This window comes from Mobula birostris, chromosome 27, assembly GCF_030028105.1.
Source record: "Mobula birostris isolate sMobBir1 chromosome 27, sMobBir1.hap1, whole genome shotgun sequence".
Lineage (NCBI taxonomy): Eukaryota > Metazoa > Chordata > Chondrichthyes > Myliobatiformes > Myliobatidae > Mobula > Mobula birostris.
Window position 1 is genome coordinate 26,302,704 of NC_092396.1, and position 22,556 is coordinate 26,325,259.

At 43.9% G+C, this 22,556-nt stretch overlaps 1 protein-coding gene across 5 annotated transcripts in view; it reads right to left on the minus strand.

Annotated features, from left to right (window-relative positions):
- The window catches only part of LOC140188740 (kazrin-like), a 709,679-nt gene that overhangs the window by 331,911 nt on the left and 355,212 nt on the right, over positions 1-22,556 (minus strand). For 4 of the 5 annotated variants that reach the window (XM_072245328.1, XM_072245332.1, XM_072245330.1 and 1 more), the window contains one exon: positions 20,205-20,249. The exons of the other annotated variant lie outside the window; for it this stretch is intronic. In XM_072245328.1, the coding sequence (XP_072101429.1) occupies positions 20,205-20,249 (45 nt within the window). The remainder of the gene's footprint in view (positions 1-20,204; positions 20,250-22,556) is intronic. 5 annotated transcript variants of the gene reach the window in all.

The window sequence follows — 22,556 nt, forward strand, 5'->3', positions numbered from 1 at the left end:
GTGTACATTACTTTGTTGCATTTCTTCAAGTTTCACCTTTAAAGCTGCATTGGTTCAGTGTAAGCGAGGTCCTGCCACAATAGTGGCACAATTTGACTAACCAGGCAGGCTTCTCTTTAAATGTTGCAACTTTGTTCATGCTCACTTTCATTCTTGACTACAACTCAATTACATCTTTGGCTGCTGTTTCCATTGATACAGAGATTTCAACTGCTCTTTTAAATGTGAGTTGTGCTTCAGTTAGCCATTTTTGAATGTTTTCTTGTATGATTCCACAGACTAAACAATCTCTCAGTGCATCATTAACTCATCACTGAAATGACAATATTTAAACAATTTTTTCCAATTCAGCCACCTAAGCTGAAAAGGACCACCATTCCTTTTGATCCCACTTATGAAACCTAAAGCATTCTGCAATCAACAATGTTTTCTTTTTAAAAATGTTCCTGCATTACATTCCCCTCAACTGGTTTGACTGGAGCAGAGAAGTTTCTTGATAAACTGTATGCTTTTCCACCTATTGCATTCAGTAACACGGGAATTTGGTTTTCATTGGCTTCAAAATACTACTCAATCTGTTCAGTATACATCATCCAGTTATCTCCTGTACAATCAAACATGTCTATCTTTCTGATGTAACCAGCCATTTTTGTTTTTTTGAATTATTATCATCACCAGTGAATTAAATCCATTTTCTGTCGTTAAAAAAAAAATTGACCGTCTCACTTACCTTCCAAAGAAAAAGGTTCTGCACTTCAACAGATACATAGCCAATTTAGGTTCGCTTTAAATTTGCTCATCGCCACTGTAATGTTTTGTAACTCCAGAAACCAACCAAAAGAAAAACACAGGGATATGTAGTTTCCTGTGTATGTAGTTTCTTCTTTAGTGAGACGTACACATATAACATGGTAGCATAATGACATATGCCATTCATGTACTTATTACATACAACCCACAGTGAACTGTGTAAACAAACAAAGATTACTTAATCAAAAATACTTATAATATTACTGAAATACTAAATACACAACAGGAATAAAAACAGTTCATTTGAATTCAGTTGTAATGAAAGGTTAACTCTGCTGCTCTTTCAACAGGTGCTCTTTCGCCTGATGATAATTTCCAGCACCCAAGGATTTTGCTTCAGTCAAGCACACCAAGAGATAATAGATGATTTGCGAATAATTCTCATTGGCTGACAAATCAGAGCTTTGATGGACAAACGGCCACTTCCTGCAACTTCTACTTTCCTCATGTTCCTTGCTTTTACTGATCTTGCTGGCCTTTATTTTTCACTCACTTTCTTTTCCTTCCCATTTTGTTTTCAGTTGCTTTGAGGTCTTTTTTCTGTTCACCAGTCTCAAAGATATGCTATCAATAAATCCTATTCTTTCTATTGTAAGTGCTTCCTTTCTACAGGAGACTGGATTCCACCCACAGATATATTATGCTGTTTTGACAATGTAGCAAATGGCTCACAAATTATATCTCACAATGAAAGGCTATGTATAATAAGGAGCCTTTTTTTAAAGCAGGAAGTGGAAGTGCAATGGTACACAGCTGGTAAACCTGCTGTGTTGCAGTTGCAGGGACCCAGGCTGAAATCTGACCTCTGGAGCTGTTTGTGTGGAGTTTGCATATTCTCTCTGTGATTGTGTGTGGTTTCTTTCCACATCCCAAAGATATACAGGTGATAAATTAATTACCCCCTTGGATATAGGTGAGAGGCAAAATCTGGGAGGAGTTCATGATGGAGAGTAAAATGGGACTAGTGTACATGAGTGGTAGTCAGCATGGACTTGATGGGTTGAACAGCCTGCTTTCAGATAATTTTCTCTAAATCTGTTTAATTCAGTGATATTGCAGTGCTTCAGTTCATTTTAAACAAAGATTTCAAAAACAGCTACAGAGAAATTCCCTGAGGTAATTGAATCAATTTAGGTAAGCTTGACGATTAGCACTCTGAAAGTGACATCACGACACGGGTCCCATGAAGTAAAGAATCAGCTGCTCTACAATCAGGAATTAATCCACTTGTTCTTCCAACATTTGAGCAGAACATCTATGATGAGATAGAGTTGATATAAAAACTCTCACTTCGCCGGGGTTTCGACACGCAGGACTGGAATAGCAATTAGCAATTCAGCTGCGTTTTCTCTCTGGCAACACACATCAAAGTTGCTGGTGAACGCAGCAGGCCAGGCAGCATCTCTAGGAAGAGGTACAGTCGACGTTTCAGGCCGAGACCCTTTGTCAGGACTAGACGAAGTTTTCTCTCTTGCTGCTTTGAAACAAGAACTGCTCACATCATCGACTTGAGATCATTGTTTTCCCAGAATTATGGAACTCCTGCCTTCTTTCAGTGTCCCTTTTGTTCCTGCAAAGCCTCATCTTTCCAAAAAAAACCTCAAGGGCGGGAATTACTCTGTAATTTAGCCGTAGAATCACGGAGAAATGCAACATAGAAACAGGCCTTTCAGCCCGTCAAATCTGCACTATGAACGACCCAATAACACTAAAGCTACAGCAATCCCCTTCTTACACATTTGCATCAACTCCCTCTGGATTCTACTACTCAACTAGACACTTTGGGAGGGTAATAGACTGCTGTAAATTGCCCAGTCTGCATGTCTTTGGGATAGTGAATGAAACAGAGGAAATCCAAGCAGGCTCAGAGAGAACATGCGAACTCCACACGGACAGTACAATACACCTAGGTCTCTCGGTCTGTGAAGCAGCAGTGCCCACTAATATAGTTATTCTTTCCTCTTATACCAAGCTAGGTCTTCTCTACTTCAAGGATCTGGGTTCCTTTTCAGTAATACCATAGACATTTTTAATGAAAGACTAAAATTTCAAGAGAACGTTATTATATTTCTCAAATTATTCCACGCATATTGACTGAGTGTGGCCCAGGACACCTACGTACTGGCCTGATAACAGTAATCAATCAAAGCTCTTCAAGCCTTGGAACTTCTTGTCCCTTTATCTCGCTCCTTCAAAATGCTAGTTACACTTTTTTCCCCTCTGTGACCAGGATCCTGAGCACCAGCTCTAACATTTCCCAACACAGCTCAAATTTTGTTTGACTGTGTTCATCTGAAACACTTTGGATTGCTTTGGTGTGTCAAAAGAAATACAAGTTGTGTTACATGAATACAAGCTGTCATTCACGCCTGGCTCCAGGAAATTAGTCAAAATACACCATGTTTCGATGAGGTCATTTCGAATAATCTCATGAACACGAAGCGCAACACTCTACAGAGGCCATGACCCCAAGGGTGTAAAGGGCATAGCCCGAATGGGGAAGCAAAAGGGAATTATTTATTAGTCATTCAGACTCCAAACACACCACACAACCCAAATCTAACTCTAAATAATTTCTTGTAGTAGAAGAAATATGGTACGTAAGAAGTTACAGCTGCTGACTCTCCGAAAACAAATTATACCTCAATGTGTGGTGGTGAGTGCAAGGAATACCCAATAGTCCCTGGTGTTGACTATTGGGAGCAAAAAGTCATGAGACTGGAACAGAGGTGAACTGGAAATATGGCTCCACTTCACCAATCAGGTCTCTGGAGGTCACAGCAAAGTATTTAGTTACTTGTTAATCATAGCTTGGTTCAGGTGGTTGTAATAATCTGGCCTAGTCTACAGTGCATATTTATAATCAGCACTGGGATCTGTTGCTCCATGGAGGCAGTACAAAACCGGGTTCATTTCTTACACTGTAATTAAGTGTGTTACGCAGCTGTAACCAACTGCAGGAATCTAATGGCTTAGAAACTGCGCAGGCTCAGGCCAAGGCATCATGAAATGGATCCCCAACATTCACGAATCCTCCATTCTCTAATGGGCTCTCCTCTACATCCCGCAATACAAGCCAACTCACATGCCAGCTTGCTGGTTAGCAGTGGACAAGGACCAGGTGCAATTCTGACCACAGCTACACACAAATGGTTGCCCTTTCCCTTCCACCAATTCCAATACCCTGGCTGCCTAGGTTTAATTAAGATCTTCACCCATAACACCAAACAAGGTTAGGAGGGTAACACATGTGGCCCAAATAGATCCATCCTATTATGTACCCATTATGTTACCATAGAAACCCATGGTTGGTGAAGTGAACATAAATTTGGAGAGCAAAACCAAATTGTTTAAGATAACCGGTACAACATTGAATATTAAAGCCCGTCTATAAAATAATACAGAAGGCAACCCCAAGTGGTGCTGACAGAGCAAGATATTGCAGAGATTAAATTCCACAGGCCACCCAGCAGTGAAAGAGCAATTAAGATGTCTATGGAGTTGATTAAATCTGCATCTCGCCCACTAGCCTGTCACTCTGCAGCTTATAGCAGGCCTGCTGATTGTTGTGGGTGAAATTCTAGGATTAGGACGACACACTGAGCGTGGCTGAGCTGTAACTATCAGAGGCAAACCAGTCATTAAATACCAACAATCCCAAATAATAAGACCCCAGAACATTCCTCTCTGAGCAAGTGCCTTCATCAGTTTTAATTATGTTATTAATCACTCACTTATTACGCTGCATTTCATAAGCATTGTATTATAAATGAATAAGCTATTGATTGCAGTTTTAATGGCACACTTGGAATGACTTAGTAATTATGGCCACACTACAGATCCATGCCTGACGACATTGTTGCATGTCTCATTTATACTTCTCCAGTGACCTCTCCATTCACTACTGCTGTCTGGTGCAGACATGACTGGCTGCACTTTAAGCTGAAGGAAGCTCTTGCGTGTCAGATTCCAGTGCCGTCTGCCTCACTGTCTGGACAGGTGAGTGAGTGCAGTGCTCAGCTTGGGACCGAACAATGTGTTCCAACAGCAGTCTCAGTCGGACCCTGATTGGTGCTCAGCCTGTTGTCACCTTGGGACGCTACACCATCCCTGGATTAAGGAGGAGTTGCCTGTTAGACAACGTCCAACGCAGCCAAGTGCAGGGTTGTGATGCGCTAAGACCCACAGAGCAATCCATGTGACATGATGCAAAGCAACCTGGGAGAGGTGCAAAGAGCACCTGGTACACCAAAGCAGTTAATGCCTGCAGGAACTAGAGGACCTTTCTTCAGGCACAAATGGTATCCATCATCCATGGCCAAATGCTACAAAAAAAAGGCACAGAAAGAGGCTATTTGGCCCATCCAATCTGTCCCATCTCGAAATAAATGAATCGTATCAGTCCCATACAGAGGAAATCATTTGTAGAAAAATTGGGAAGGAATAAGGAAACAGGATTGAAACCTTACTGTACCAGAACCCAAAATGCACTTCGTGGGCTGTATGACCTTCTTCAGCACCGTCAAACTTCTGCAATTCTATAAAAGTCTTGACTGACCTGACTTCCACCATTCCTACATTCAGTGAATTCCAATCCATAACTGCACTGCATTAAATTGATTATCCTCGCAACCCCCTTTCTATAAAATTCTGCATTCTGGTCCTCAAATCATCTCAGTCTTCAGAACTGATTCACCCTATTAACCCTTTCTTGTATCTCATATCCCACTATTAAGTTCACTCTCGCAGAGTACCGTGTACGGTTTTGGCTTCCTTATTTATGGAGGAATGTATCTGTATTAGAAATAGCTTAAAGAAGGTTGACCATATTGAGGAATGTGAGAATAAAGGTTGGACTATGGGTTATAGTCTCAAATTTCAGGATTTAGGATGGAGATGAGGAGAAATGGCTTTTTCCCAGAGTAGTAAATCCGTGGAATTCACTGCACAAGGAAGCACTAGCGGTTACCTCATTAAAGATAGATATTTAAGACACAATTGGATAGATTCTTACATGATAGGGGAATTAAGGGTTATGTGGAAAAGGCAAGCGAGTGAAGCTGAATCCACTGCCAGATCAGAATGACAGAGCAGGCTCGATGAGGCAGAAGGCTGACTCCTGTTCCTTCTTTGTGTGCTCCGAGGAAAACAAACACTGCTTCCACAGTCAAAATTTATAATTTATTTTCCACCTGATAAAACTCCTCAATGTGACTTTTACACCCTTTCTAAAGTGCAGTACTCAGAACTGATATGATCCCTCAGCCAAGGTTCAATGTGACCTCCCTGCCTCTATTTATGATTCTCAAGACTCTACATTCCTTACCAGCCAACTCTTTCAACATGCCCTATTACAATGAATTGTCTCCTATAAACAAAAAATACCTTTAGAATATCATAAAGTGGTTAGCTGTGACCTGTGCAGGTGCAAATCCAAATAATAGTCCAGACGTACATGGATTACGGTGATTATTGTGCATTATCTGCGATACAATGTGATAGTGTGCGCACCACAGGACACAAAAGAGCTTCTGTGTCTTCCAAAGACCAACTGGTCTTTCGAAGGTGCGTGAGTTTCTAAGCATTCATACCACCAGAGAGTGTCCCTGGGCAGCTGCTGTGTTTGGTGGTGATCGGTTATCACCCCTCACAATGAAGTTGCTAATGCTCAGACGTCTGTGAATGTCAGCTTCCTCATTCATCAGTGAGCCTGGTGCCAATGAGAAGCCTCCAGTTTCAGGAGCTCCTAATCTCTTTCCAGAAAACAGATTTAAGGGCTGATTTAACCCAACTGCAATTTGAAGAACAGTTTTCCTGCAGCTACACATTATTTCCAACTTGTGCTGAGATGGATAGCCTGAACAAGGAGAACCTCTTCAACACCAATCGTGCCAAGCACTCCTCTGCCTCAATCTGTCGTTCCTCCTGCTCTAATTTCCTACCGGTGAGAAGCATACAGAGAGATTGACTTTGTTTTACTAACGTTAAACTTGCCCTGCAGTGAGAATGGAAAACAGAATAGGTTCTGCAGATGCTGGAAATCCAGAGCAACACACACAAAAAATGCTGGAGGAACTCAGCAGGTCAGGCAGCATCTATGGAGAGGAATAAAGAATTGACATTTTGGGGAAGAAGCCAGAATAAGAAGGTGGGGGTGGGGGGGCAGGAGTGCAAGCTAGAAGGTGCAAAGGTCAGAGAGTAGCAGAGGTCACAGAGGAGGAGGAGGAATGAGAGAGGGTTCCCATTGAAGAGAAGATTTTTCAGGGTGGGCATAGCTCCAAGAGACTCCACATTGGAGCAGCAAATCATAAACACAAGAGATTCTGTAGATACTACCCCTCCATGATCTCTACTGCTCTCCGACTCTCGTCACCTTTAGCTTGTACTCCCCCCACCTTCTTAACCTGGCTTCTTCCCCTTTCCTTTCCAGTCCCGGTGAAGCGTCTTGGCCTGAAACGTTGGCTCTCTATTCCTCTCCATAGACGCTGCCTGACCTGCTGAGTTCCTCCAGCATTTTCTGTGTGTTGATAAGGATGAAATTTTCTCAGCACTCCTCAATCCATGAGCCTAGAATTAACATTGCAAGGAACGGACACTGACTTAATACCTTCCCAATAGACAGTATTGATGAAGATTATTTAGACTATTTACAACCAACTCTCACACTAGCTTCTCCCTACAATTGCTGGTGTACCTACAGATTGTGTGACGACTCAGTTCATGTGTCATTCTCCATTGGCCAGTTTTGTTTTAAACTGGTTGGTGTTGGTTGATTTTCCCAGATTAGGTGTTCTAACTTTATCCCACCTAAGATTAGACACTATGAATCCAAGCTCAGGGCCAACAACCCTGACTGGTAAAATAAAATTGTTATGGAAACAGCAATGAAGACTCCTTCTACATCTGAGTGCGATGATATTCCTGAATCTCCACCCAGGACTTGCATGACTGACGGCAGTGAAAACTGAGACGGAGTTTCTGACACGATGAACACCGCCAGAGGTGGAGGACCTTCATTTCTGCCCGAAACACCAGCGGCGTAACGGGCAGTACGTACGTGTGGAAGAGCATAGCCCCATATCCAGACTTGTGCAACAGTCCGGTAATAGCTGCAATTTTCTTCCAACCAGCACTTTCAGTTGCTTACCACTGAAAGAAAAAGCAGCCTGTGGCGGAATTCTGAGGCCACCATCCTCCGCAGAAAGAGTAGCACCAGCTTTTCAGTGGGTATATTTATTAGTATGTACAGGTAATTAGATAAACACCTCCTGCTGGAACTAGGAAGTCACTCGAACGTTTTGAAATTAATCAAAACGTACTGTAGGTATAAATCATTACACCATTCACCAGCCTGAGAAATAATTAGGATCTGACATTTCAGCAGCAACTCATGAGAATCACTAACGTACTCACACAGCCCAGCAGTCAAGAGGAGTGCAGAATCAATGGGCTGATTTATTGGTTCCTCTCTGGAATAGAACAAAGGCACTACCTACATAGCACCTATCGATTGCTTCTCCGCGTCGCCAAATTTTGCTGTTAACCCTTCCACGGCTTTGGAGACACTGGTCAGGTATAAGCAAACTCAGGGGAAAGCACCGATGTAGATGACCAAGGAGAGAGGGATTTCAAGCAATGATTCCAGGGGCTGTTCTGGTCACCACGCTGTAATAGAATGTGGCTAAGCTAAAGAGGGTGCAGAAATATCGCCTGGATTGGCGGGTTTGAGTTATCAAGAGAGGCTAATAGGTAATATCTGTTTTCCTTGAAGCGAAGGAAGCCGCGTGGTGACATCCCTGGGTCCATGGACCCTTTAGTTAATGGTAGGGATCCATGGCATTAAAAAAATGTTGGAAATCCCTGTGACAGAGATACATAAAATCATGAGGGGCATATAATCGGGTCATAGCCACAGTCCGTTGGAAATAGAGGGGATAAGTTCATATGTTTATGGTGGGAGGGAGGAGATTTAAAGAGGATCGGAGGGTATTTTTCCCTACATGACGCGTATTAAGTATTTGGAATAAGCTACCACAGGAGGCGGCGGTGGAGGCAGTAACAACATTCAAGAGGGATCTTGATAGGTACTTGAATGAGCAAGGTCTAAATGGAGAAACCCCGCTGGTTTCCTTGGCTGCGCAAGTCTGGGGAATAAACACTCCGATCCCGCCTAACCCGTGAGATTGAGACGGCTCTCCCACACCAGACCCCGGTTTGTGTGGATGCTGTGTAATTTGCTACCCTGTTACAACTCAGTGCCAAGAAATAACAGACAGCACACTGCATACAACTAAAGGAATTATTATTTATGAATCTTACTTAGCTAGCGGGTTAGCAAAGAAAAGAAGAGTAAACAAAAAGGGCCCATTATAATTTAACAGTCAAATGTGCACAAGCTGGAGCTCATCTGGACCTTCTCTGTCATTCATGCGCTGGGCCCTCAGTCTGCGCGAATGCCCACACCACCTTCCGAACGTCGCTCGCAATTCATCTCAAACAAACATGTCTCCCACCAGGTCGTATCCTATGACCAGTTGTCCCCAGCGTTTTCTCTCTTCATCTCCCGCTGAACCAAAGACCCAAGACCAGCCTTATTGTCCCTCACCAAACACCTCCACCCAGTTCCACCATCCTAATCGGATGGTACACATTCCTCATCATCCCTCAACTTCAACAATAACCCAAGCAGGCTGAAAGCAGAACAGCAGCTCTTATAGAGCGGCTAAATGAAATACCTACAGCACAACAATAAAGATGTGAACCAGGGCATGGACATGAAATCAATGCAGGCATCTGGGATTGGTAGAGAGTTATGATCCAGAGGAATGTTTCTATCCCATACAACTCTGAATAAAAACTGCAGCAGTTCCCACTGAACACCATCCCATCGTGAGAATCTCCCCCACTCCTCAAACCCGTGATATTGTGATCTGCTTCCATTTGCCAACATTCTGTTTAATACCACCTGCCATCAATGTCAGTCTTCTGACAATGCACGGTGTGAAAGAACAAAAACATTCACTTTTGCAGCACCTTTCCTGATCTGGGGATGTCAGGGTGTTCTAAAGTGCAAATTTGTTTATCAAATAATCTTTAGAAAATCCACACAAAGCACACCACAATTTGATTCATCTATTGCCCAACATATTCGACTAATGCCTGGTTCTAGTCTGCTGCTAATCCTCAGCTGTGCCTGTATCAGGTTCAACCACTCTAACCCTTGCCACACTAACCCAAGTTCTACCCTAATCCAATTTAACTGGTTTCTTTAGAAACAAGCTTCCATTTGGCTTCTATTGGCTTTACAACACACAATAAGTCAAATAGGAACAGCATGTCTTTTTCCATCCTCCAATTTTGCAATTTCTTCTAGCACTGAGTGCCAGAACAGCCCTTCTTCCAAGCCTCTTCTGCACCTTCATTCCACTCTTTTGTAGTGGCATCGTCCACTGTTCTCCTTAAACTGACCTAACTTGACAGGGTCCACGATGCCATGGGCTAGATGCTCACCAAATGGCACTACTTCCTCAGGAGGCTAAAGGAATATGTCCTCTTTGATCCTCATCTATTTTTTTTTTATTTTTGCGACATAGAAGAAATCATATCTGGAGGCCATCACATCTTGGTATATCAACTGCTCCAACAGAAACTTCAGAGAATTGTAGACAAAACTCAGCACATTACAGAAAGCAGCCAGCATTATCAAAGACTCCACCCTCCACATACACTCTCCCTTCTACCAATCAGGTTGAAGACGCAAAACTCTGAAAGCACATACAACCGGTTTCGTGGGCAGACTCTGCCCTGCTGTTATAAGTATAATGGACTGGGGTTCATATTTTTTACTGTCATGCTGTTCTGTGCAAGATTCTTGCTTCCCGCTAATGTTTGCGTTACTGTTGAAGATAATAGGTAGGAGAATTGTGTGCCATCCAATTAGGCTGGTCCGATTAAGGGGAGGTTTCTCTGGTGAGGGACGCTAAGGTTGGGTGTGGGCTTTTGTCGGAGAGAGATGAAGAGAGAAAACGCAGGAAAGAAGAGGCCGTAGGATTCGACGTGGAGCGGGGCCGTGATTCAACGAAGCCCGGGCTGATCAATGGAGGATTGGAGATGGGGAAACCCTGAGCTCCAACTTGTGCACATTAGACTGTTTCATTAAAATGGCCCCTTTTTTTGTTCTTTCTTTACTAACCCTTTAGTCAAATTAAGAATTATAAAGCTAAATCTTTAAATTGTATGTGGTGTACTGTTCGTGGCATTACTTTGTAACAAGGTAGCGAATTACACAGGGTTCGCACAAACAGCGGGTTTTGGGCTGAGCTTGCGCCTCAATCTCACACGTTTGGCGGGGCCGGAGGTTGGCTTCTTCAGCTGCGTAAGTCTAGGGAAGACAGAGTGCCTCATAAGGCTATTGAACCTGGTTGGATAAGATAGACTCTTGACCTCACAATCTACTTCAATATGGCCTTGCACATTATTGTCTGCAGTATACTTCCTCTGAAACACTATTTATTCTGCATTCTGCTATTGTTTCCCTTTGTATTACCTCAATGCACTGATATGATACACTGATCTGTATGGATGAAACAATTTTTTCTTTGTACCTTAACACACATAGAAACAATTAACTAATTTACCATCTTCTCTTCTACCTACACCAATGGACTTTCTAGCAGGAGCTGCAAGCTAACAATCTGAACTCTCTGGTGAGTGTTTGAGCAAGTGCTAGACTACTAGAGGAGGCACCTTGTCAATATAGAATTACACTGAAGTCTCGCCTGTCCTCTTTGTTGTAACAAGTGATCCCGTTGAGTCATTTTAACCAAAGTCCCTGAAACGTTAGTACACTGTTGCTTACGGGAACTTGCTGAGAAAACTGGGTTGTTGCAACAAAAATTACTCTTCATCTGCAAAACATTTGCATGTACTAAATGAGCCAAGGTCAGAATGAAGCAATGGGTTGGGCGCAGGACTGGTGGGTGAGGCACATGGAATTGTCTTCCGTGGAATTGAGCCACGCCACCCCAGCAACCCCTGACAAACCCGATTAACCCTGATCTAATCCCGGCACAATTTACAATGACCAATTAACCTAGCCAGTACATCTTTGAGCTTTCATTCACAGGTTCCTTTCTTACGAATGAGAGATATTACAATTCCTTTTTGTCACAGTGCACATTGTAATTCTGGCAAGAGGCGAATTCTTTGCATTTACATTTCTCTCTGCATACTCAGGCTGGCTCTCTTTGCACCCTTTGACAGTTTTGTTCTGAATTCTCAGCATTTAGGCATCATTTGCACAGAACTGTGAAAGCCCGTCTGCGGCCCCAGCAGCAAGACAGTCAACATGGCATATTGAGACTCCACTGGGAAACATCAAAGTATCCATCATTCGGCTGAAGCAGACATCCATTCTGTCCTGTCACACAAACGTGCCCGTAACAGGAGTGCCGGGAACATGGAGACGTTCTTGCCTGCGTGTGACGGAGATTAAGCTGCACAAAGATTAAGCTTCTCCAGGGCATTTTTGCATCAAATCAGACCACCAGGACACAGAATCCAAATAAATAACCTCTGGGTAATCAGCGCACCAGATACCCATGACACAGCATACTTTAAACAACTTTGATCTGACGCAGTGCATTATCACAGGTGCTGGCCATCTTCTAGCTCAGGTAGGCATTCCTCGTGTGACAAGCATCAGCCATTGGCTCTGTCTACCAATCATGCACTGTTCTTGTTGGGAAGGATGGGGCAGTGGGAATCCTAGAGGATTGTTCCTGGACACCACTCCTAGCAGGAAGCCAAGCTGGCTTTTTAAATTTGCCTTTACTGACCTCAGTTGTAACACACATTCTGTGGTGCAAACTAAGCAGAGATAACCCAGCGTGAACCAAAGGAAGCTGAGACTTTGATATAATTTGGAGGCATATCAACACATTACCCAAAAGACGTTAAGGGTTACTGGTGGTTTCAGAGACCATTTTAGGTTCCTTCAGATAGCTTTGATTAGGACGTGCCATTTGCTGGCTGATGTATGTGTCTGTATATTTCATATCAAAGAATGTATAAACTATACAACCTTGAAAGAGCAAGAAACCCGAAGGAGCCCAATGAAAAAAATAAAGAGCAACCTCCAATGTGTAGAGAAAGAGGAATAAAAACACAAATCATGCACACAGAAGTGAGCAACAGCATTCCGAACCAAACTGAGTCCTTAGATCCCAACTCCCAGAGCAGCCTAAAGCCCCTGTCTCAGTTCATCATATTAGCAAGGCAAATCTCCATGAAGTGAGCAGACATGAAGCCCAGGTAGTCTCACAGCCTCAACACAAGATCAGCCCGACCCTTGCCTCCGGTCCGGACACCCTGCCTGTCCAGTCTATCTGGGAAAGTGAGATTAGCATTTGGCCTAATCCCCAAGATCAGGTACGGGCGCGTCATGCAACCAACCAGGAATTTAGGGCCGCCACAGTCCAAGCATCTGACTCACTTCTTTGTGCAGGAAGTTCTTCTGCTGCAGCTGCAACCTCTCTCGTCCCAGAAAACCTCAAACACACACAGCGGGAGCGCTGCTTGTCACTGGCCGGTTTATGTGACAGCTGCTCATTGTCTCCTGAATGGGGAGCTACAGCAAACAGAGGGGCACTGGGGGAGGGGAGTGCGAGGTCCGTGGGCGCAGATGGAATGATGAATGGGGGTGGGGCAGTGAGCAGAAGAGGCAGGACACTGGAAAAGCAGTAGAAAAGTAAATGGAAACATGAGGGACATCGGAGAAGAGGAGAAAGAATGAGGTGGAGCAAGTGCGAGGAAGTGCAAGAGAGAGAAAGCGTGCGCAAGGGTGGAGGAGTGCAAGAGACAGAGCGTGCGTAAGGGGGGGGTTCCAGAGAAAAAAAGAGAAAGAGCACGAGAGTGTGAGAGAGAAAGAATGAGGGTGAGAGAAAGGGAGAGGCAGAAAGAGAGAGGAAGTGGACAAGAGAATAGAGAGGATGGACGGGGAGGAGTGGAGTAAGTGAGAAAGGGGCAGGAAGCGGAGAGGCCAAGAGACAGTGACAAGAATGACAACAAGATCACAGAATTGCTTAGAGAGTGAACAGGAATATTAAAGCAACATGAAGAAGTGAACATTTGAAAGAGTTGTTAATGGAGGGAAAGACAGACCCTTAGGCTAGGTGCTTAAAGTCCAATTGCTTCAAGCACTGAGCCTAAGAATAGGCTGGCCCTCAGTTTAATCGTGTTACATTGATGACAGTTTTAACACAACGTCCTGAGAAAATGAAAGAATCTGGACTTGGTGAAAGGCACAGGCGAAATTGGGGAAATCAATTTCTACCGCACACTCTGGCAGTAATATGCAAGCCACAACCATCAAACCACACATCAGCCACCGCAATGAAAGGACATCAAACACATTACATACTGACACAGATACTCTGATCTCCTCAAACTGCTCAGAGCTTGCTGCTGTTCGCCTAGTCTTTACAGCTGTTCCTGCTCTCCTGTTAAAAGACCCATCATTGAGGAATGATGCCATCACCAAGACATTCTTACATACAGCACAAGACAGGCCCTTCTGCCCACAAAGTTGTGCCGCACATGTCCCTACCTTAGAAATTACTAGGCTTACCTATAGCCCTCTATTTTTCTAAGCTCCATGTACCCCTCCAAAAGTCTCTTAAAAGACCCTATCGTATCTGCCTCCACCACCGTTGCTGGCAGCCCATTCCACACACTCACCACTCTCTTAGTAAAAAAACTTACCCCTGACATCTCTGTACCTACTCCCCAGCACCTTAAACCTGTGTCCTCTTGTGGCAACTATTTCAGCCCTGGGAAAAAGCCTCTGACTATCCACACGATCAATGCCTCTCATCATCTTATACACCTCTATCAGGTCACCTCTCACCCTCCATTGCTCCAAGGAGAAAAGGCCGCGTTCACTCAACCTATTCTTATAAGGCACACTCCCCAATCCAGGCAACATCCTTGTAAATCTCCTCTGCACCCTTTCTATGGCTTCCACATCCTTCCTATCAGAACTCGGGAGAAGATGGCAGCGCAACGACAGCGCGCACGGCCTCTCCGGTGATGAATATCTGTTATCTGTCAAGTAGGGGACCGTGCACAATCCTGATTTGATGCAGACAGATGTGAGTGCACAGCGGAACATCTGCAAAACTTCTGAAATGTCTGCTTTGCTACCGCTGCTACTGTGTGGTAACCGGAATCTCTGGAGCTGAAGACCTCGAAATCCTCGGCTTTGCGTGTTTCAGCGGCCGGGGAGAGGTCGAAGGCGCTCGGCAGAGGATGGCGCTCAGGAGGCTGTATCGGAGAGGCTGGTCGGAAGCTCGAAGTTTTCGGACGGATGGACTCAGTGTCGGCTGTGGTCGGCTGCTTCCAAGGTATCGGCAAGTTGACGGTGCCTGGAGGTTTATGGCAGGGAGTTTCTCCCTTTTGCCGCCGCTGTCAGGGACTCGGGAGTCGATCAACTCGGGACTTTGTGACTATTTTTTTTACTGTACCTATGGACTGTCCTTCATCGAATTACGTATTGCTTTGCACTGCTGTAACTATATGTTATAATTATGTGGTTTTGTCAGTGTTAGTCTTTGGTCTGTTTTGTTTTCTGTGATATCATGCCAGAGAAACATTGTATCATTTCTTAATGCATGTATGCATTTCTAAATGACAATAAAACAGGACTGAGTGTTCTCATAATCTAAAAAAAACAGCACAGTACTCCAAGTGGGGTCTGACCAGGGTCCTATATAGCTGCAACATTACCTCTCAGCTCCTAAATTCAATTCCACGATTGATGAAGACCAATACACTGTACAACCTCTTAATCACAGAGTCAACCCGCACAGCTGCTTTGAGCATCCTATGGACTCGGACCCCAAGATCCCTCTGATCCTCCACACTGCCAAGAGTCTTACCATTAATGTTATATTCTGCCATCATATTTGACCTACCAAAATGAACTACTTCACCCTTATCTGGGTTGAACTCCATCTGCCACTTCTCAGCCCAGTTTTGCATCCTATCAATGTCCCGCTGTAACCTCTGACAGCCCTTCACACTATCCACAAAACCTCCAACCTTTGTGTCATTAGCAAACTTACTAACCCATCCCTCCACTTCCTCATCCAGGTCATTTATAAAATCATGAAGAGTAAGGGTCCCAGAACAGATCCCTGAGGCACACCACTGATGACCGACCTCCATGCAGAATATGACCTGTCTATAACCACTCTTTGCCTTCTGTGGGCAAGCCAGTCCTGGATTCACAAAGCAATGTGCCCTTGGATCCCATGCCTCCTTACTTTCTCAATAAGCCCTGCATGGGGTACCTTATCAAATGCCTTGCTGAAATCCATATACAGTACATCGACTACTCTTCCTTCATCAATGTGTTTAGTCACATCCTCAAAAAATTCAATCAAGCTCGTAAGGCACGACCTGCCCTTGATAAAGCCATGCTGACTATTCCTATTTATATTATAGCTCTCCAAATGTTCATAAATCCTGCCTCTCAGGATCTTCTCCATCGACTTACCAACCACTGAAGTAAGACTCACTGGTCTGTAATTTCCTGAGCTATCTCTACTCCCTTTCTTGAATAAAGGAACAACATCCGCAACCCTCCAATCCTCTGGAACCTCTCCCATCCCCATTGATGATGCAAAGATCACCGCCAGAGGCTCAGCAATCTCCTCCCTCACCTCCCACAGTAGCCCGGGGTACATCTCATCCAGTCCTGGCGACTTATCCAACTTGATGCTTTCCAAAAGCTCCACCACATCCTCTTTCTTAATATCATTCTTAATATCACTACGATCACCAAGATCCTTTTCTACAGTGAATACTGAAGTAAAGTATTCATTAACTACCTCTGCTATTTCCTCTGGTTCCATACACACTTTCCCATTGTCACATTTGATAGGTCCTATTCTTTCACGTCTTATCCTCTACCTCTTCACATACTTGTAGAATGCCTTGGGGTTTTCTTTAATCCTGCTTGCCAAGGCCTTCTCATCGCCCCTTCTGGCTCTTCTAATTTCCTTCTTCAGCTTCTTCTTGTTAGTTTTATAATGTTCTACATCTCTAACATTATCTAGCTCTCTGAAACCTTTGGAAGCTTTTCTTTTCTTCTTGACTAGATTTATTACAGCCTTTGTACACCACAGTTCCTGTACCCTACCACAACTTCCCTGTCTCATTGGAACGTACCTATGCAGAAGTCCACACAAATATTCCCTGAACATTTGCCACATTTCTTCCATACTTTTCCCTGAGAACATCTGTTTCCAACTTAAGCTTCCAATTTCCTGCCTGAGAGCCTCATAATTCCCCTTACTCCAATTAAATGCTTTTCTAACTTGTCTGTTCCTATCTCTCTCCAAATCTATTGTAAAGGAAATGGAATTATGATCACTATCTCCAAAATGCACTCCCACTTAGAGATCTGACACCTGACCAGGTTCATTTCCCAATACCAAATCAAGTACAGCCTCTCCTCTTGTAGGCTTATCTACATACTGTGTCAAGAAACCTTCCTGAACACACCTAACAAACACCACCCCATCTAAACCCCTTGCTCTAGGGAGATGCCAATCGATATTTAGGAAATTTAAATCTCCCATCACAATTACTCTCATTATTATTATTCTCAATTATCCCTCATTAATTGTTTATTCACAACTTTTTCCTAAAAATCTTGAGACACCAGATGACAGATACAAGAAGGAAAACAGGAATAGACCACAAGGCCACTTCTGCTGGCTCCATTATTCAGTACGACCACGGCTTTACCTCAGCATCCCTCTCCTGCACTAATCCTGTATTTCTCAATTCCCTTAATACCTCTTTGCTTGTATGCAGTTGGAGACTAAGCCTGCACAGCACTCTGAACTGATTCCACAACCTATACTCACAAGAACTCTACAAACCACATTCGCAGTATTATTTACTTTATTTGCACAGTTTGCTCTCCTTTGCTCATTGGTTGTTTGTCAGTCTGTGTGCAGTTTTTCCATTGATTTGACTCTATTCTGTTCTACTGTGAATTCCTGCAACAAAATGGATCTCAAGGTCGTGTATGACGACATATACACATGTACTTTGAGAATAAATTTCATTCGAAATGCAATATATTTGGCTTGTACACTTTGCGCCAATCCATTTATTTATTTATTGAGATTTCTTCAAGCCATGCCGCCCAGCATTCCCCCAACTTTTAATCCCAGCCTAACCACGGGACAATTAGCAATGATTAATTAACCTACCAACCGATAGGTCTTTGGACCGTGGGAGGAAACTGAAGCCACCCGGAAGACGTACAAACTCCTTACAGGCAGCGACAGGAATTGAACCCAGGTCACCAGCACTGTAAAGCGTTGTGCTAACCATTATGCTACAGTGCCGCCTAATGCTAGCAGTCACTCGCTTACAGGCTTTTCTTGCACTGTACTCAAACTCGCATATCCCACTTATACCTCCAACCCTTGTCATTTATTTTATTTGAATTTAACATGATTCCAATTAAACTAAATCATTTTCAGCTCTCGTAAAATATTTATAATATTATGATCACTATTCATTGAAGATTCTTTAACTGGATGAACATCAATTTGCCCTTTCTCATTTCACCGTACTGAAAACCAAAACCTGAAAGGAGTGCTACATTAATTTAGCTGGGAATCGGGTGGTAGAGGTGGAGGGGAGAGTCAGTAATATAACTGGGGAACAACTGACCCCATGAGCCAGAGGAATTCCCTCCACCTGCCTCACTGGATCAGTGGATCCACCCAGCTTTGAAACTGGTCAGGGTAGCGAGAAATAGGAGCATCTGGATGCCCGGAAGGAACAAGCAGGAATCAAGAACTGGACAGCAATGAAAAGCCACTACTCTGTCTCCCTGAAAAATTTACAAGAACTTTTGAGACAAGAGATCTGTGGCTCAGGAACAGCAAGCACAGCGGGTAGCACAAAACAGTGTCCGTGTCGGTTTAATTTGACGTTCCCTGTTGTCAGGGAGCTATCAGGTTCTTTGAGAGTTGATACCTGCACCAGGCTTTGGACATGAAAAGAAGGTTTGGATATTCCATTATAACTGCCAGCTTACAATGAATGCAAGGCAGCAGAGCAGAAAGCAGAGAGTGCGATTACAGGTCTGACTGGAGGCTCCTCAAGTAAATACAATAACATGGAGGAGAGAGGCCTACTGGAGGTCTGCCTTGTGATCTGCAGCTTGCCAGTCACAGCCATTCCAGTGTAGACTCTTTGAAAATCCGGATTCGAGCAAGAGATATTAAATGAGCCAGATGGCTTTCGCAAGGAGGTACCTGTCTGCTCCCACAGTAGGATGCCACCTGCTCGTAATGCAAAGGAGTCATGGCTCCTCTCAACAAAGGGGTGGTGCACAAAAGAGTCTGCTGCTGCCTGACCGGATTTGATCCTGACCTCTGGTACCATCTCCTTCTCGTCATGACAACGGCATATTTCTGGATGATTTCTAGGTTGCAGGGACACAAAGGAAGTGGGACAGGTGGGATTGCTCTGGGAGCCAACTTGGTTAAATTCGATGGGATGAGTGGTCCCCAATGGTGCAAGGAATATAAGATGTCGATTTCAAAAAAATGGGGGAAAAGTATGGTGCAAGAGAAATGGTGGTGGATGAAAGCAGGAAGAGTTTAGGGAGTTACAACTGGCCAAGACTTACACTTCAGAGGACAGGACTTCAGCTGACAGAAAGCAGAAAGAAAGTTGTTCGAAACATTTCGAATGTTGAAAGGGTTGGGCAGAGTAGATGTGGAAAGGTTGTTTCCCTTGGTGGGTGAGTCCAGGGCAAGAGGCCACAGTCTTAGAATTGGAGGCTACCCATTTAAAACAGAGATGAGGAGAAATTTTTTTAGCCAAAGGGTCGTGGATTTATGGAATTTGTTGCCACACACAGCTGTGGAGGCCCAATCATTGAGGGTGCTTAAGTAGGAGATTGATAGGTATCTAATTATTCAGGGTATCAAGGGATATGGGGAAAAAGCCAGAAATTGGAACTAGATGGGAGAATAGTTTAGCTCATGGTGGAGTGGTGGAGCAGACTCGATGGGCTGAATGGTCTAGTTCTGCTCCTTTGTCTTGTGATCTTGTTCATATTCACAGCAACAAGAGAAGCAGTACATCACAGTGCTTATCCTGCATATGTTACCTCCTATGATGTAAAAGATTCTCAAAGAGAGGCACGTAATGAAGTTACAGGTGCACAGGCAAATCCAGGAGGGAATAAGATAAATCACTGGACGCAGCCCTCACTACAGGGAGTTAGATACAAAGCAGAACCAACCAGTACAACCTGCTTTACACCAGGAAACTCGCAGGCAAAAAACTGAACGTACCTGTCACATGATGCTGGAGCTCATCAGATCTCACGTCACAGTCGTCTGCAACAAAAAAAAACACAAACCCGTTAACAACGTTGCACGCAAAATACAAAGCCTGCACGGAAATGAACAACAGCACTGGGTTTCATTCTGAGTTGTGAAAGCTGAAGTGCAGAGCAGACACACATACTGTACAAGGTGCTGACCATTTACAGAAGATACCCCACGTTCAGTAATATATGATAGTATTAGGCTGCTCACAACCCCAGAACAAAGACTCTGGGGCAACTGTAAAGACAGTCTCAGGCACTGTTCTTTGTCTGCGCATCTTGCTCTGGAATTGCTGCATTTGTTGTCAACAGATTTTAATTGGGATTAAAGTTCTTTGGTTGTGTGTGTGTGGGGGGGGAGAGTGGGAGGAATTTTGCAAGTGGTACTTCACACCAGCCCCTTCTGTGGAAGGTGGAGATAACTACATCCTAAGTGGTTGCCGAGTTTCCTTTTGGGATATTCCACAAACCCAAGCGCCAAGAATGCACGTCTCCACTGGCTGAAGAAACCGAGATCAGGGTGCCATGGTCATCCCTTGCCACAGCTCCCCAATTATCCTACTCCCCTCACTGTCATTTCCCAATGCTTCTTCTCCCAAGACATTATTCCACAGTATGTAACCAATTGCTTCAGTGGATTCTGCCTCTGGTCTCAATCCATAAAGCTCTCCAAATCTAACAACACTGTGTGCAGAGAGAGAACACAAACATTTGCTTTCACTATTTGCAATCATAAACTTATTTTAATTTCTTATTTGGTCAGGGCAATTCCATGCCTCATTCAAAACACATTTATTAAAGTATGTATGCAGCATACAACCCTGTGATTCAATTTCTCCTCAGACAGCCATGAAGCAAAGAAAACCATGGAACTCGTTCAAAGAAAAAAAAATCAATCCCATCCCCGCACAAATATCAACAAGAACGTCAAATCCCCCAGTGTAAAATAACACATGGTCAAACAGCAACAAGAAAGAACGAGTGAAAACACAAAAATTGAAGAGTCCATATTCAGTTAATCAATGTCAGAAGTTTGAAGTACAACAATAGAAAGTAGAGATGTTATACTCTTGTACAGAGGGCCAGAGGCTGACAGGTTCACTTTAACAGATATGTGAAGGATTAGCAGTTTTATATCAGAATTGAACTTGGGATATTGCAAACGGGCTTCAACATGCTGAATTAGAAAGAGGAGGAAGGAACAAAGAAGGTTTGCAATCCTACCCATGAGCCCTGCCAGAGAGACAAGAGTGTGTGCAACTTCTGCTGTACTGGGATGGAAAGAAACTGGTGAGACAGGGGAAGAAAAGGGGGGAGATATGAAGGCTTCCCTTTCAGACAAGGCCAGATAATCAAGTAGCAAACTAGATCTCACATGAACTGACAAGCTGATATCTGCCTTCTGAGCTCCACAATCGCAGGCTCTGTAAATCACTCTCTCCCCAGCACATCATGGGCTCCAAGGTACTGCAGTTCATTTTAAAGAAATTACTTTTCTTACAAAGAAAGTTATATGCAGAATTGATAAATGATATGTTCCAATAAAATGCATTTCATGGTTCAAAAATTTCCCAATTCAATAAGTATCTCGCTTCAATAAACTGGGCTGCACTGCACAATTCTACAAGCTGTGGTTTCCAAGATACGCCTCAGGTATTTTTGAAAAGCTGCAGCTTTGTGGCCATGTGCCGATGCTGTACAGTGACTCCCTTAAGCTGTCCTGAGACAAAGCATTTGAGAGATGAGACGCTTTTCACCCTTGCATCACGGCTACCTTGTTGGGTCTGAGGTTCCAATGAATATTACAACTTGCAGACTGACTCACGCCGTGCTCTCCGTCGGTCCTGTCAGTGAACTCTGGCGAGGATTCACTGCTGTGGCAAAAAGGTCAATGGTAGCTCCTCACAACACCAATGCATTTATATCACAGGATGTGGTCATCTACCAGCAAAGCCAGCATTTATTCCTCATCCCTATCTGCCCTTGAGAAGGTGGGAGGGGGGGGGGGCGAACCACCTTCTTCAATTGCTGAGATCATTCTGAAGATGCTACAGAGGTAGCAGATCCAGGATTTAGACCCATTAATGAAGGCCATTCAATACATTTCCAAAACAAGATTGTGTGAGACAGCGGAGAACAGACAGTGGTGGTCCAATGTCCCCACAGCCCTCAAGTTTCCTGGCCATGGAGTTCATTGCTTTGGAGGGTGTTGTCTGTGGGCAGGTAACTGTGGTTCATTTTGCAGATGCTACCTGGGGGGGGGGGATCTCTTACAATTATAGATGGATGATTGATGATTGATCTAGACTCAGTGGGC